Source organism: Manihot esculenta, chromosome 6 (assembly GCF_001659605.2).
Source record: "Manihot esculenta cultivar AM560-2 chromosome 6, M.esculenta_v8, whole genome shotgun sequence".
Taxonomy (NCBI): Eukaryota; Viridiplantae; Streptophyta; class Magnoliopsida; order Malpighiales; family Euphorbiaceae; genus Manihot; species Manihot esculenta.
Window position 1 is genome coordinate 22,667,408 of NC_035166.2, and position 14,272 is coordinate 22,681,679.

The 14,272-nt window shown below is 31.9% G+C and overlaps 1 protein-coding gene and 3 non-coding genes across 4 annotated transcripts; 1 reads left to right on the forward strand and 3 right to left on the reverse strand.

Moving 5' to 3' along the window:
• Positions 1 to 136: 136 nt before the first annotated feature.
• Positions 137 to 1,801, forward strand: LOC110616845 (thioredoxin-like 1-2, chloroplastic). The gene is made up of 4 exons (XM_021759344.2): positions 137 to 699; positions 790 to 972; positions 1,090 to 1,254; positions 1,355 to 1,801. The coding sequence occupies exons 1-4, from the start codon at positions 460 to 462 to the stop codon at positions 1,574 to 1,576; spliced, it is 810 nt and encodes a 269-aa protein (XP_021615036.1). The 5' UTR covers positions 137 to 459; the 3' UTR covers positions 1,577 to 1,801.
• Positions 1,802 to 5,578: 3,777 nt separating this feature from the next.
• On the reverse strand, positions 5,579 to 5,658 carry LOC122723937. Its single transcript, XR_006351131.1, has one exon. It is a non-coding gene; the product is annotated as a small nucleolar RNA snoR122 (small nucleolar RNA).
• Positions 5,659 to 5,998: 340 nt separating this feature from the next.
• LOC122723929 lies at positions 5,999 to 6,087 on the reverse strand. The gene has a single exon (XR_006351124.1). It is a non-coding gene; the product is annotated as a small nucleolar RNA R44/J54/Z268 family (small nucleolar RNA).
• Positions 6,088 to 6,327: 240 nt separating this feature from the next.
• On the reverse strand, positions 6,328 to 6,401 carry LOC122723927. The gene has a single exon (XR_006351122.1). It is a non-coding gene; the product is annotated as a small nucleolar RNA Z267 (small nucleolar RNA).
• Between the last annotated feature and the right edge of the window lie 7,871 nt (positions 6,402 to 14,272).

The following is a 14,272-nucleotide window of genomic DNA, read 5'->3' on the forward strand; positions in this document are numbered from 1 at the left end:
TACTGTTTCAATTATCTATATTTTAAAGGAAAATAAATATTTTTTTTAAAACAAAAAAAAAAGAAATTGGATAATGTTATTGTTAAATCCAAATTTTTGACAGACCCCACCAGCACCAACCTCTTTGTATTTTGATCCCTGCAGCTCCGTAGCTATTTACTTTCTTCTTCTTGTTTTCTCTTTGAAGCTTTCAAACTTGAAGAACAAACCAATTCCCTCTTCTCTCTCCATCCATCTCTGTCTAAGCCTGGTCAAAAAGAACAAACTTTTTTCAAGTTCTTGACTTCTTCTTTGAAAAATCTAAGTGGCTCTTATTTGATTTTGCGTTTCAAGGTTATTTCATTACATTTTTGCCTTTGTCAAAACATTTTCTCTTCATATACCCTTTTACCTTGGTGCAAAATTTTTTTTAATGCTATTATAAGTTCATAGTGACACCCAGTTGTATACATAGTAGCCATGGCTTGTTCATTGAAATGCAATCTCAGTACTTCTAGGATGAACGAGACTATTCTGAACTCAAAAATCGCAGGTGCTTCTGGGTTTTGTCCATCTTTTGGTACTGCACGAATTGGAGAATCCAAAGCCAATGGCTTCCCTATTCTGAGAATAGATTTCATGGGCAAACCACTTGTTTTCCCAGATCAAAATGACCACGAAGATTCGAGTACCAAAGCACCAAGCAATTTCATTGTTCGTGTATGTGGACCTCTTTCATCCTCTGTTTCATTCTCTCTTTTCATTAGCATTTCTGGGTTCAAAACTGATGTTTCATTTCTTACTTTACAGTCACAAGCTTCGATCTGTGTGAGCAGAGCTCTCAGATGGTGGGAGAAAACCCTTACACCCAATATGGTTGAGATCCATTCAGCTCAAGAGCTTGTTCACTCCTTGCTTAATGCTGGTGATAAATTGGTGATTGTTGACTTCTATTCTCCTGGATGTGGAGGCTGCAAATCCCTCCATCCTAAGGTATAAAATTTTCTTCTAATTGGGTATATCACATAAGAAAAACCTAGTTTGTCATCTCTATCTGCTAATTTGTGGGTAAATTTCTTATGATCTGAACATTTTTTTTCTTCTTATCAGATTTGTCAGCTGGCTGAATCATACCCAAATGCAATTTTTCTAAAAGTAAACTATGAAGAGCTCAAAATCATGTGTCAGGCTCTCCATATTCATGTCCTGCCATTTTTAAGGTTCTATAGAGGTGCAGAAGGGCGCTTATGTAGCTTTAGCTGCACTAATGCTACCGTAAGTTATCTTTCTCCTTCTTTTCATTAGGTGGATAAAGAACTTATTATACAATAATCAATCTTTCATGAAAAATTCTGAGTCAGTTCATGTGCTACAGATCAAGAAATTCAAGAATGCATTGGCTAAGCATGGGGCAGATCGATGTAGCCTAGGCCCAGCCAAGGGTTTAGATGAAGCTGAGTTACTGACATTGGCATCAATGGGGGAATTGCCGATAGGCTTACCTTTAACATCCACTAAAGAAGAAAGTGCTGGGGATTTTAGTGTGAGAAGCATTGATTTGCCTGGTGTTTGTAGCAATACTGCGGTTGGAGTTTGAGTTATAGTACTAAGATTTATGAAAAATAGTAATGGGATTGCATTGGGTGGTTTTTATTCTTGAATTGTATATATCTATTATTGGATTTCCAGAAGCAGGCCGGTTTCCAGGTTTTCTTTTTGATTCAACCTTGATCCCAGACGCTTCATGGAAATTATTTAGGCATTGGAGATTGTATTATTGTCAGGGATCATTGTCATCTATTGATTATTTTTTTTCTTGGTCTGTGATTTGTGGGATTTTTCTTATTTTTCCCATTCTAATCCCATTTTTGAGTATTACTTTTGTGTTTCTGTATAGAATTTGAACGAGTCCCCATCAATGAACTTGCTAATGAAAAGCATATGACACCTCACTTTTGTAAAAGATCCAGCTTGATTTGTTTGGAAGAGTGCACTTTTCTGAAATATTATGATTGTGGGTTATGCTGGATAACACTGGATCCTTTTGATATGGAATTAATGCGGTGGTTGAAGCCAGAAAGCTTCCAAAAATTCAATCTTCATGTCATTTTCAGCTACCTTTTCTTCCACAAGTTTAATATGATTCCGCATCAGCGATTGATCCATTATTGCGTACGCCAAGATCTGTCTGTCTCCAACTCTCACATTTAGACGAATTTCATCAAAGGTATTGCGTAATTTAAAAGTTATAATTTCCCAACCATTTCTTATTGGGCAATGGGTCCTCACACAATCTGTATATGGATGGGTGATTGCAAGTGGGACAAATTCTGACAGACTCAGCACGCACACCCATCAGATCATCCAATGGATTAAGTTTCCTCTTTTATTTTTCCTAGTTCTCTCTAGATATTACAAATTATATTTAAATGGGGGAATCTTTTCTTTGTATGTATTACTGTTTCTGTTTCTTAAATGGATGAAATCTAGATAAGCTTCACAGGTGAATCAACCCTGCTGCTGCAACTTGTACCACTCTCTGTTTTATCCATTATCATTTTTTTACATTTCTTTAGAGGTTTAATTTTATATCTAAATTAATTTAAAATATTTGGGCATGTTTTTCTTATGTGTTCTTTTAATTTTGTAGATATTTCTGAGACTATGAAAACGGGTAATTGATCAAATGAAAAACTAATTTACTTAACCAAACTAAATATATAAACTTTAATTTGATTCAGTTGTATTTAATTTTTAAAATTTAATAAAATTTAAGACTCGTTGATTACTATTGTGATTTTAAGATTTTCAATTTTTAAAAAGGGAAAAAAAAGCTGGAAATGTGTTTGGTGTGATATAATGTTTTTATTTTTTAACAGATTATATTAAATTAAAACGTTTTAAAAAAACTAAAAGAGACAAACATAAAAAAGCTGATTTTTTTTTTCTTGTGGTTGTATAAACTTGAATCTATTTCCATGGCTTTGATTGATGTAAATCTAAGACTGATTGGTCACAGGAAATAGAAAGTTGGTATCTTTTATTTAAATTCATAAAAATTTGATGGTTATGATTTTTCTGTTTGATTGAATTTAATTTGATCTTAAAGAATGAAGTAAAAGAGGCTAAAAGATGGATAAAAACAGCCTAGGGATTTAAGTTTTGATTTGCGAATAATCGACAACTCCTCTGGAATAAACAAAAAGATGGGAAAGAGCTAAATTAATCCTACAACTCTCTTTCTAATCTTTTTAGAGAGAGAAAACTCTCTTTTCATCTGTTTTTTTTTTTTTGGGGCGAAAGGCTCTTCTCTTACCAAATCCGCCGGCTTTCCCTGCCTCTCTAAACGGGGTTTTTTTCTTTGTTCTGGTTGTGGGTTGCCGTCCCCATAGCCGGGATGGATGTTTTCTTTTCCTTTCATTTTCTGTTTCTTCTAGTTTTTCTTACAGCGGGCTTTTTCAGTGAAGGATATTTGGCTGCATGTTCACTTTTTCGCTCTGTGGTTGGTGATGTTTTAAGAATTAAAACCGCACAGGTCTTTTCTTCCCTTATGTTTATCGGCGGAAGATGAAGATGGTGGTTGTGTGAGAAACCTCGGGAGACATGTTATTGTGTCCGAAAACGCACCTCTTCGCCTTCCAACAAAGCTGCAAATCTGTGATGGCTTCCCTTGAACCTTGATTTGATGGCTTTGTTGTTGAGTTTTTATGGTTCTTTTGCTTTGGTGCAACAAACCTCTTTTTCTCCTTCTCAAATCTGTTTTGCACTTGGCATTCTGTTTATTATCACATTGCTTTCTCTCTTACTTCGAGGCTTCTGATTTCTTGATGTTGGTTATTTCTCCTCTATTATTCAGTTGGTTCCTATGGCTTTGTAGCTATGGTTGCAGGAAAATGCTTCTTTTCGCTATTGATTCGGCTTCGTGGTGACCATGGATTCCTATAGCGTTGAAGGAGTGGCGCAGATTCAATTGTCGGGTCAAGGTTCGGGTCCTATGATTCATTAGTGTTCAGTGGGCTTTTTATTTTGGACCCTAGAAGCCTTTGGTTGTAATTGATACTTTCTGTTTAGATTTGAGTTTTATATTTTTTATTTAGCCTAAGCCATGAAATGAAATCTATACCTTTGGAAAAAAAAAAAAGAAAATAGAAAAGAGAAGATATGTAATGATTTTCTAAAATAGAAAAACAAAAATAGAAAATAATTTCTTGTTTTTAATAAACTAAAAACAACAAAACTACAATATAAACAACCACATTCTTAATTTTTAACATTATTAAAAATGGATAAATCAAACTAAATCAACCGGTTGAGTTAAAAACCTTATTTAAAGAGAAAGGCTTTAAATTGGTTGTGAACCAGCCAGGTAACGAGCAAATCATCACTCTAGATGATTTGAAACCAATTTACTTAATCGAATTGTTTGTCACAATATGCTGCAAGTGAAATCTAAAGAGGCACATTTGTCACCAAAAACACACCTCTTTGCCTTCCAACTAAGCTATGCAGGTGTGTTAGCTTCCCTTGACCCTCGTATTATTGGCTTTGTATGAAGTTTTATGTTTCTTTGCAATGGTGGAGTAAGCCCCCACATCCTTTTTTTCATCAGTTTTTGCATGCGGCTTCTCTTTTGTTTTATTTGTGTTTTATTGTCATTCTCGTTCTTATTTTGAGTTTCTATTCTACTAATGGTTTTTCTTCTTTGTGCTTCAATTGGTTATATGGCTCCAAAAGCTCATTTTTGCCGCTGATTCAGCTTCTTGGTGACTGAAGTTTCTTGTCGTGGAGGTCCTAGAGGATAAGTGACATAGTTATGGACAAAATAGGTTTGATCAATCGAGTCAAGGTTCGAGTTCTAGCGAAATAACCAGCAGACTAGAATTAACAACAAGAATTGCTTCTCGAAGGTGCTGGGAGATGAAGGTCACAAAAAGCATACCATTCTCCTAGATCCATAGCCTGCAGACAAAATTCATACAAAAATCATCTTCCCTATCCGATCCAACATCATGCTTACCACTATTGATCTGTAGCTTCTGTTAATCATTCTCCCGCACAAGGTTGCTGATGCTCCTGCACAAGGCCAAAGATTTACCAAAGATAATAAATATAACAAAAGAAAAGAATAGTTTTACCCTTTATGGTTCTTCATTGCCCTTACTTCAGCTTCTTTTAATTTTAAAACTCTCTAAATTAAAAGGATTGGAGACAACCTTGTACCATTTAGTAAAATTTGAAACACATGTTGAAACCACATGGCTCATGCATAGCCACCATATGAGATAAATGACCAAGTACTTGGATTTAAAATCAATAATTATCAGAACGTCTGTTTTCTGGTAAGGAAAGCATATTAGAGTAAGAAAATTATGTCTCAGATATGTAGTGTCTCAAGGTTAAATTATTTTCATTGCAGTTGCTCGGAGTATATTTAATACCCCATCATAGGCACAGTGAAAAGCATCTTGCAGTATACTCTGGCTCGTAAATGAGCATATAACTAAATTTAAGAAACAGAGAAATCTGAAAAACCCAAAAAGAAAATGCCAAGCAAATGAACAAAACCATAAAAGAAATTCCCAAATTCAAGTGATTATTTTGCCTCAGCGGTAGTGACAATTAGATATAAATCATCACAGTAATATCTGATATTACGTGCATTTGATGTCATCATAGGCAGCGCAAGGTGCTATGGATCCACCAACTAATGGTGATAATGATGTAAATCTACCATTTTTTTTTAAATAGAACATACAAAGCGTGGTAATTCCAGAAACCATGCATAATAATTTGCACATCAAATTCACTTGAGGTGCAGGTAAGTCTTCAACTTCTTTGAAGTGCAGAAGTCATCAAAATGCAATGCAAGTTTTCTGAAACGAACAAACCCCACACGAAATGCATAATCTTGGAGACGAAATGACAAGTTCAAACTTAATAATCCAACTCGAAAGAGACTAATAAAAATGATATAAATATTCCAAAGATCAATAGAAAAAAAATATTGGACGACATGCAAAATGCATCAGAGAGATTCCCATTTAGACTAAGTCATCATTCTCCATAGGAGTAGCTGATGTCCCTGTCTATTTTGTCATCACTTGCACTATATACATGTACTTCAATTTTTAATATGAAAAATTCAATAGAAAATGCATCTATGGAGAACAGCAGCAACTGTTATAATCATGGAAAAATCTGATTGGTTGCAGGGATAACAGAAGGAAATAACTGAATCCTGTGCACCCAATAATAATTTGAAAAGCATAAACCAGAACAAATATGATAAATCTAGCTAAATTGATCACCCTTATAACCAAAAAGAGAATACTCAAAAGAAACTAACCCTAAATGCCTCAGATCAAAATTCTTTTCATAGACAATAAATCTCAGAGTATATTTAACACCATCACTGGCACAGGCATGGTATATGTAAACTCAAAAGAAAAAAGAATCTGATGTAGATAAAAAAGAGAGGTAGCAACACGATTCAGCTAAGCTATTGGCTAATATAAAACAGAAAAAAGACAGTTGATAGACGGCAGGAAGAAGGGTTTTACATTTGTGAGAAGGGGAAATGGTGATTTTATATAGAAAATGAGGACGTTAGGGGGCGCGGCGATTAGGGTTTCAAAGGGTTTTGTGTGGTTTGAGATATTTACACCTGTGCCACTTCGTTTCCCCTCAAAATAGAGTTCATTGTGCTTATTGGCCAATTTTAAAATTAGCTACTTATAGATTAATTTAAGAGGGTATTGTAAAAAAATTAAAATATTTATGATAATTTATATTTATATTTAATATTTTAAATATATTTATAGATTTAATCATAGTCTAATAGTAAATACAGCTTAATAACTCAATTTCATTTTAAAAAATATATATATATATTTTAAATCCTGACATAGTAAATTTAAATTTTTTTAATTTGAAATAATTATAATTAAAAGAATTTAATTGAATTTAAAAAAATAATGATAAATTATAATATAATTTTTAAAATTTTATATTATTAATAAAATATATAATTTTTTATTAAAATTTTATATTAAAATTAAATATATTTTATGTTATTATATGTAATATTAAATATATTATAAATATTTATTATAAATAAATTCATATAATATAAAATATCAGATATAAATAATATATATTAAAATATTTTATTAAATATTTATACTCAATATTATTAATTATATGTATATTTTTATATTTAGAAAACTTTTATTTTCTATTAATAATATTCTAAATAAAATAAAATATTATATTATATGTTTTAAATTATAAAATTTATTTTTTTATTTTATTAATAATTTATGATATTATATAAAAATAAATAAAATGGAGACTTGTTGGTTTTTCTACTGCTGTTGATTTTCCTATATTCATGGATTTCTTTATTTATATTTATAATACTTTTGGCAGAGAAAGGATAGCACGTATGGCTATACATGCATGGAAGTTATGGCATGCCAATAATGAAAGATTGTGGGTCAATAAAATTTTGTCATCTAGTGAGGTTCATCATGCTGCTAGTTCCTATTTTAATGATTATGTGGCTTCACTTGTGGCTCGGCCAAGGATGTTATCCCACCCATATGTTCCTCGTGTGCTCCCTTTGATTGAGGCTACCACTCTTGAAGTTGATTGGATTGCATTTATTGATTGTGCAGTCTTTGCTAGTGCTGATTTGTTCGGTTTTGCAGCAGTATTTGAGGACTTGGAAGGCTTCTTTTCCATTGCAATTTCGGGTTTCTATGAGGGGGGTGGGCAACCTGTTATTGCTGAAACTTTGGCCTTGCGTCAATGTTTATCTTATGCTAGAGATTGTTTTCTTCAGGTTGGTTGTATTTTTACGGATAACCAATCCTTAGCCTTGGCTATCCGCTCTCCTCTGGATGACTTTTCGGAGTTTGAATTAGTTGTTTCTGATTGCAATGATGCTATGCGGTCTCATGGTAACATTCATGTTCGTTGGGTACGACGTTCAGAAAATAGAGCCGCCCATTTATTAGCTAGAGAGTCTATTCATCATGGTATATTCAAGATTTGGATTCGATTCAAACGTGTTAAATAACCGATTTAGTGGATAGGCCCAAGCCCAAGCCCAAGCCCAAGTCCTCCCCCTTCCCCTCTCGTACTTAACCCAGCACACCAAGCCCTCCCTCCCTTTCGGCCCTAGGCATTCTCCTTCCCATTCCCGATTCTCCCCAGCCCGAAACCCCTATTCACTCACAGTCTAAATTAAAATCCCTAACAACGAATCATCGAATCTCATTCCCATTAATCTCTTTCTCTTTCCCGTCGACCGTCGACCGTCAACCTCTTCCTGTCGATCTGTTGAACGAAGTCATGAACCGCTCGCTCCCTATCGATCTCTTTCCCTCCCTCCCTATTGATTTGCTGAGTGTCGCCGCCCGTCGATCTGCTGAACGAAATCACGAACCGCTCGCTCCCCATTGATCTCTTTCCCTCCCTCCCTATTGATTTGCTGAGTGTCGCCGACTGTCGATCTGCTGAACGAAGTCATGAACCGCTCGCTCCCCATCGATCTCTTTCCCTCCCTCCCTATTGATTTGCTGAGTGTCGTCGCCGATTGTCCTCTTTCAATGATCTCTTTCCCTCCCTCCCTATTGAGGTATGATTTTTGTTTTGTTGCTAAACAATGAATCTGCTTATTGAGTTCTTGCATTGTATAGCGTTTACTGTGGAGCTTTTCTCTGGTTGGGTTTTTGTTTGTTGTATGAGATCAATTGTTTATGGATTTTGGATCTTATTGAAAGACTTGGGTCAGCTTTGTTAAAAGATTTGGTTTATCATTTGGTTTATTTATTGATAAATTTATGTGAAATATTTATTGAATTATTTGTTGAAATTAGAAATAGAAAATTAAAAAAATATTATAGATTTCGGTTTGAACCGAACCGAACCGATTTTTATCGGTTCGATTCGATTCGGTTATATATTTAAAATCAATTTTTTTCGGTTTTTAAAATTTTAACACTTTAATTTTCGATTTTTAATTTTTTCAGTTCGATTCAATTTAAAATCGAACCGACCGATTGCACAGTCTAATAGAGGAAGGTAAAAAAAAACACAAAACATGGTTTAATAAAAGTTCAGAGAAAATTTTTTTCTAAAAAAAATTAGGAGGAGGCTACGGAGAATAAATATAACTAAAATACTCATATGTAATTGATAAGCAATTGACACACTTATAAATATTAAATTTAAGCCTATTTTTTATTTAAATGACTAAGATGAGTATTAAATAATAAATTATATTAATACATTTTTAAAATAATATGATCAAATTATATTCCAATTATATTAAAGTATAATTTATTTTATAAAATAATTTTATTTTATAAAATAATAAATAAATACTTTTACTAGAACTAGTGAAAATAAGTTTTAGATTATTTAAAATTAATATAAATAATTTATTTAAATTAATAAAAGTAACACTCAAATGAGATAGTCAAATTAATCTGCAAGTATTTAGTTTATAAGTATCAAAATGACAATTTGGCATTGCATGTTAAGTAAAAAATAGTAAATAAAATATGTCAACTTATTTTTAAAATATTTTTAATATCTTTTATTCAAAATATATAAAAAAGTGTTTTTTAATTGTAATTTAATATTCTTTTTTATTATAATTTTTATTAATTATTTTAAAATTATTATTTATTTTCTTCTTTTAAATTATAATAATATATAAATTGATTATTATAATTTTATTTTATTTTATTTTAAAGAAATTTATTAAAATATTTTTAATATTTAATAAAATTTAATATATTTAAAATAATTATAATTAGAAAATTAATAAAAAATTATATTTTTTAATACATATGAAAAAACAAAATAAAAAAATTATAGGAGAGAGAAGTATTGCTTAAAAAAAAAAGCAAACCACTAAAGGTTAGTGGACATAAATGGGCCAATCAGTCATAGTTGGGTGAGTTACAGCTTCCAGGCTGAAATGAAAATAGGTGATTGGGCCAACTTCTCAAGGTCGCTTACTCCCTTAGGCCACCCCACTTTTGTTGATTGGGAAAATAATTGCCACAAAATAATTAAAAATGTCTTTATTTTTATAATTAAAAAATAAATTATTTAAAACTTAATTAGTTTTATTTTTAAACTTTTTTACAATGTAATACTAATTTATTTTATAGTAATATAATTAATTCCAAATATTTTTTAAAATAATTATTTAATTTTAAAAAAATATTATAATACATTTTTTATTATAAAAGAGTTATTACTTTACATTTGAAAAATAACTGGAAAACAAAATTTAATATAAAGAAAAATTGTGGAAAACATCTTAAACATGTTTCTAAATCATAGTTAAATGTTAGAAAACTGAAAAAACTGATTTTCTAGTTTCCTATTTGGAAAACTTACATATCTGAATAGGAGTGAGCAGTATTCGGTTCAAACCGAAAAAATCGATCGAATCGAATTGATTTAAAAATTTGGTTCGGTTTTTTTATATATTTCGGTTCGGTTCGGTTTTTAATTTTAAAAATTTTGGTGATTTCGGTTCGGTTCGGTTTTGATCAGAAAAAAACCAAAAAAACCGAACTGAACCGATTAGTAATAATAATATGTTTTTTCAATAATATAGAGAAGTTAAATCATATTAAAATTAAAATATTTTAATTAAATTTTAAAATACTAAAAATAAAGTGTAAAAAATAAAAAAAATTATTAAAATTCGAAACCGATCAAACCGAACCGAATCGAACCGAATCAGACCGGTTCGGTTCGGTTCGGTTTCTGACCAAAATCGGTTCGGTTCGGTTTTTATAAACACTAAAATTTCGGTTTTCGGTTTATTTGGTTCGGTTCTGTTTTGAACCGAACCGACCGAATGCTCACCCCTATATCTGAACACAAAACCTAGAAAACATATTATGAGCTAGTCTGGAACGATAGAATTGAATTAATTTAAAATTTTAGTTTGATTTTTTATTTATTTTTATTCGATTTGATTTTTAATTTTAAAATTTTTAATTATTTCAATTCGATTCGATTTTGATCCGAAAAAAATTAAAAAAATCGAATCGAACCGATTAGAGATAATATTATATTATTTTCAATAATTTAGAGAAATTAGATCATATTACGGTTAAAATATTTCAATTAAATTTTAAAATACTAAAAATAGGGTGTAAAAAATAATATTAAAAATTCAAATCGATCAAATCGAACTGAATCGGACCGGTTTGATTCGATTTGATTTCTGATCAAAATCAATTCGGTTTGATTTTTATAAATACTAAAATTTTAATTTTTAATTTATTTAGTTCGGTTTAATTTTGAATCGAACCGACCGTATGCTCAACCCTAACTGTATCATTGAAATTAGCATATAACTTATCAGAAAGTCTGGCATTTTTCCATATCATTGAAATCTCGCAACTTCAACACGCAATTAAGTAAAGGATGAAAAATTAAAGCGGCTTTTGATTACAAGCGATTGATTCTGCATCTATAAATAATTGATTTACCACCAATTAATTTGACAAAAAAGAATCAACATACACACACTAAAAAAGAAAGGACAATTAACGGTGGCCGTGGGATATGTGCACAGTGACGGAGGTGGTGGGGTTGGCGATTTTGAATTATGAGAAGAGGTGGTGGTAATTGCGGTGGCAGCTCATGGCAAGTGTCCCAAATTAGAAGACAGTGCACATCATAATATAAGAGGACAAAATCCACATCTTACCATCAACATATTTTGCAAGTGCATTAGTCTTCCAATTATGATATCTACACCTTTGCTTTGCTTTATAATTTGTCACCTTTCACTCTCTGACAGATAAGATTATTGAGCATTGCTTCGACTCCAGCCACCAAAACAATCCCCCTGACGTCCAAAACTAGCTAGCTTATCCTTAAAAAGCATAATCTAAAGAATAAAAAGAAAGCTTTAATAATTATGCTTTTTTACTAACCTCCCTTTTTCATTTTTAGGCAGTCTCTTTAATTTTGGCCTTATTGGTTTTATTTTCAAAGATAAACCTCTTGGCCTGTATTAAATGCTAACACGTACGTATAGCATCTTTAAGCTCCATCACAAAGAATAAATGAAAACGAAACTGCAAAATCATGGATTTCATTTTTGTATGGTTAGCCTAGAAGTTGCAATTGTCGTTGTAACTACCATATGGTTTTGATGATATAATGTAGATCGTATCTTAACCAAGCAGGCTCCATCAGCTAGAATCACATATAGCTAATGGGTTTGGGTTGTCAGGGTAGCTATCTTAGCCTGTGGTTTCTTTTTTTGCCTGATTGTTTCCAGGTTTTGGTTTTTGTGTTTTCAGTTAGAGCTTTACATGCAACAAAACAGACAGACGTGTTTTCGAGAACCGATAAAGGTTTCTTCTTCTTTTGCTATTTACAAAAAAAGTACAGTGCTACGTGTGCGAATCTTTAAGTTCATTGAGGTTGTTTTCATGAGCCCACAATTTTATCTATTACTTTCGATTTTCTTCTTTCTTCTATCTTGATTTTGTTCATTGCTTTTATTAATTTCGTTCCCATTTACCATTTAGAAATTGCTCTGACTGATGAAAAATATTTCATACTACCCAATCTATTCATAAATGCCAATATTATCTTAAAATATAGTGGATGTGTTTTTTTTTTTTTTTTATTAATTGGATGCATATACACTCAGAGTTTATATTAAATTTAGTCTAAGTTGTGTGTGTGACAGGTGACCAGCACAGGTTTGGTAATGGGAGAAGGGTTGAAGTATCTCAAAAAGTAATTGCAAATATCGCCTCTTTCAAGTAAAATTCAGTTTCTATGCTGAAAACCAAGAATCTGCCCTATGTAATCAATGGATAGCCTGCAAAACTTTGAAACTTTCTTGTATGGAAATTCTCCTATATTAGCAATAATGGAAATTGATCTGCTTTTTGTGGAGATAGCCAATGAGGATTGAGGCAAGTGGCACTAGTAATAGTAGCAGGATGAATGAAACGAACAACATACAAGAAACAAAAGAAAGCTGACCGAAGAAGGAAACTGCAGAATATATAGCGTGCGAAGAATTCTAAAAAGTCACCTAACGATGAAGTGGGATAAGGTATGGAGGCTAAGGACTTGCGAGGATTAAAAAATTCAAAAAAAAAAAAAAAAAGAAAAAAGAAAAAAGAAACTGAAGGACACTATATTTTAAAAATTTTATCTTGGCATCAGGATTCAGGAACCAGGAACCGACTTTGCAAGTTGAGTTTGCAGCTTTTCTGCAGAATGAATTGCCAATAAAATGATACGTACATGCATAATAAATGAGATTTAGTTGTTCAGTTGACGGTCCTTGTAGTATAGCAGCAACTTACATCACCCATGTGCTGGTGTCTGCTGCCCAGGCTCTCTCTCTGCCAGGCAGCTGTTCACATTTAATCAGAATTTACAAGAGCTCACGAACACTTCTCAAAATTAATCTCCTTCATTTTTTATAGTGTAAGCCGTGCAAAGTCTTAATCTCTTAGTTCCAAGATGCTGGTCTAAATTCACCTAATGTGGGATGATTTCACTAACACACTAGGCTGCAGGAATAACAAAACTGTTTACTTGAATATTGCTTTGCTTTAATTTTCTCAGTCACCAGCAACAGAACAAAAATTGAAGTTATGTGATATGACTTTTGTAACAGTCATCTTTTGCCCATCCTTAACTCGATTTGTTTGTTAGAATTTTTCTTCTTCCCATGGTATCCACAAATAATAAATTCACACAATGAATCATGCATGGATTCCATGTGTATCCCACTATAGACGAGTTCATATGAATCTAATATAGAAAAAAAAAATTAAATTATCTATAAAAATAATAAAATGTTATTATTAAGATTATTATACGGAATTCAAGAATAAAGAGTATTTTTACCTATAAAATTACAGTCAAATAAAGTTAAAAATAAATTATTTTTAAATAAAAAAATTATATGGTGAAACTATTGTATCACGTGCAATTATTTATATGATATAACAAATCAATAAATATAAAATAAATATAACATTTTTAATTGTTTGTTATACCAAGTATACATTCTACATGGTAAAACCAACCAGCTCACTATATGATTTTTCCCTTGGATGAGATGAGCAATCTTCAGTCATGCTATCTTCTGACTAGACACCGTCCTCCCTACGTGTATATGGCACTTTACGAGGCACCATGACTTCTCTTCACTTTCCGATTCTTGTCGTTTCTTGTTTATGACACATATCCGCCAATGCCTACCTAAGATAAT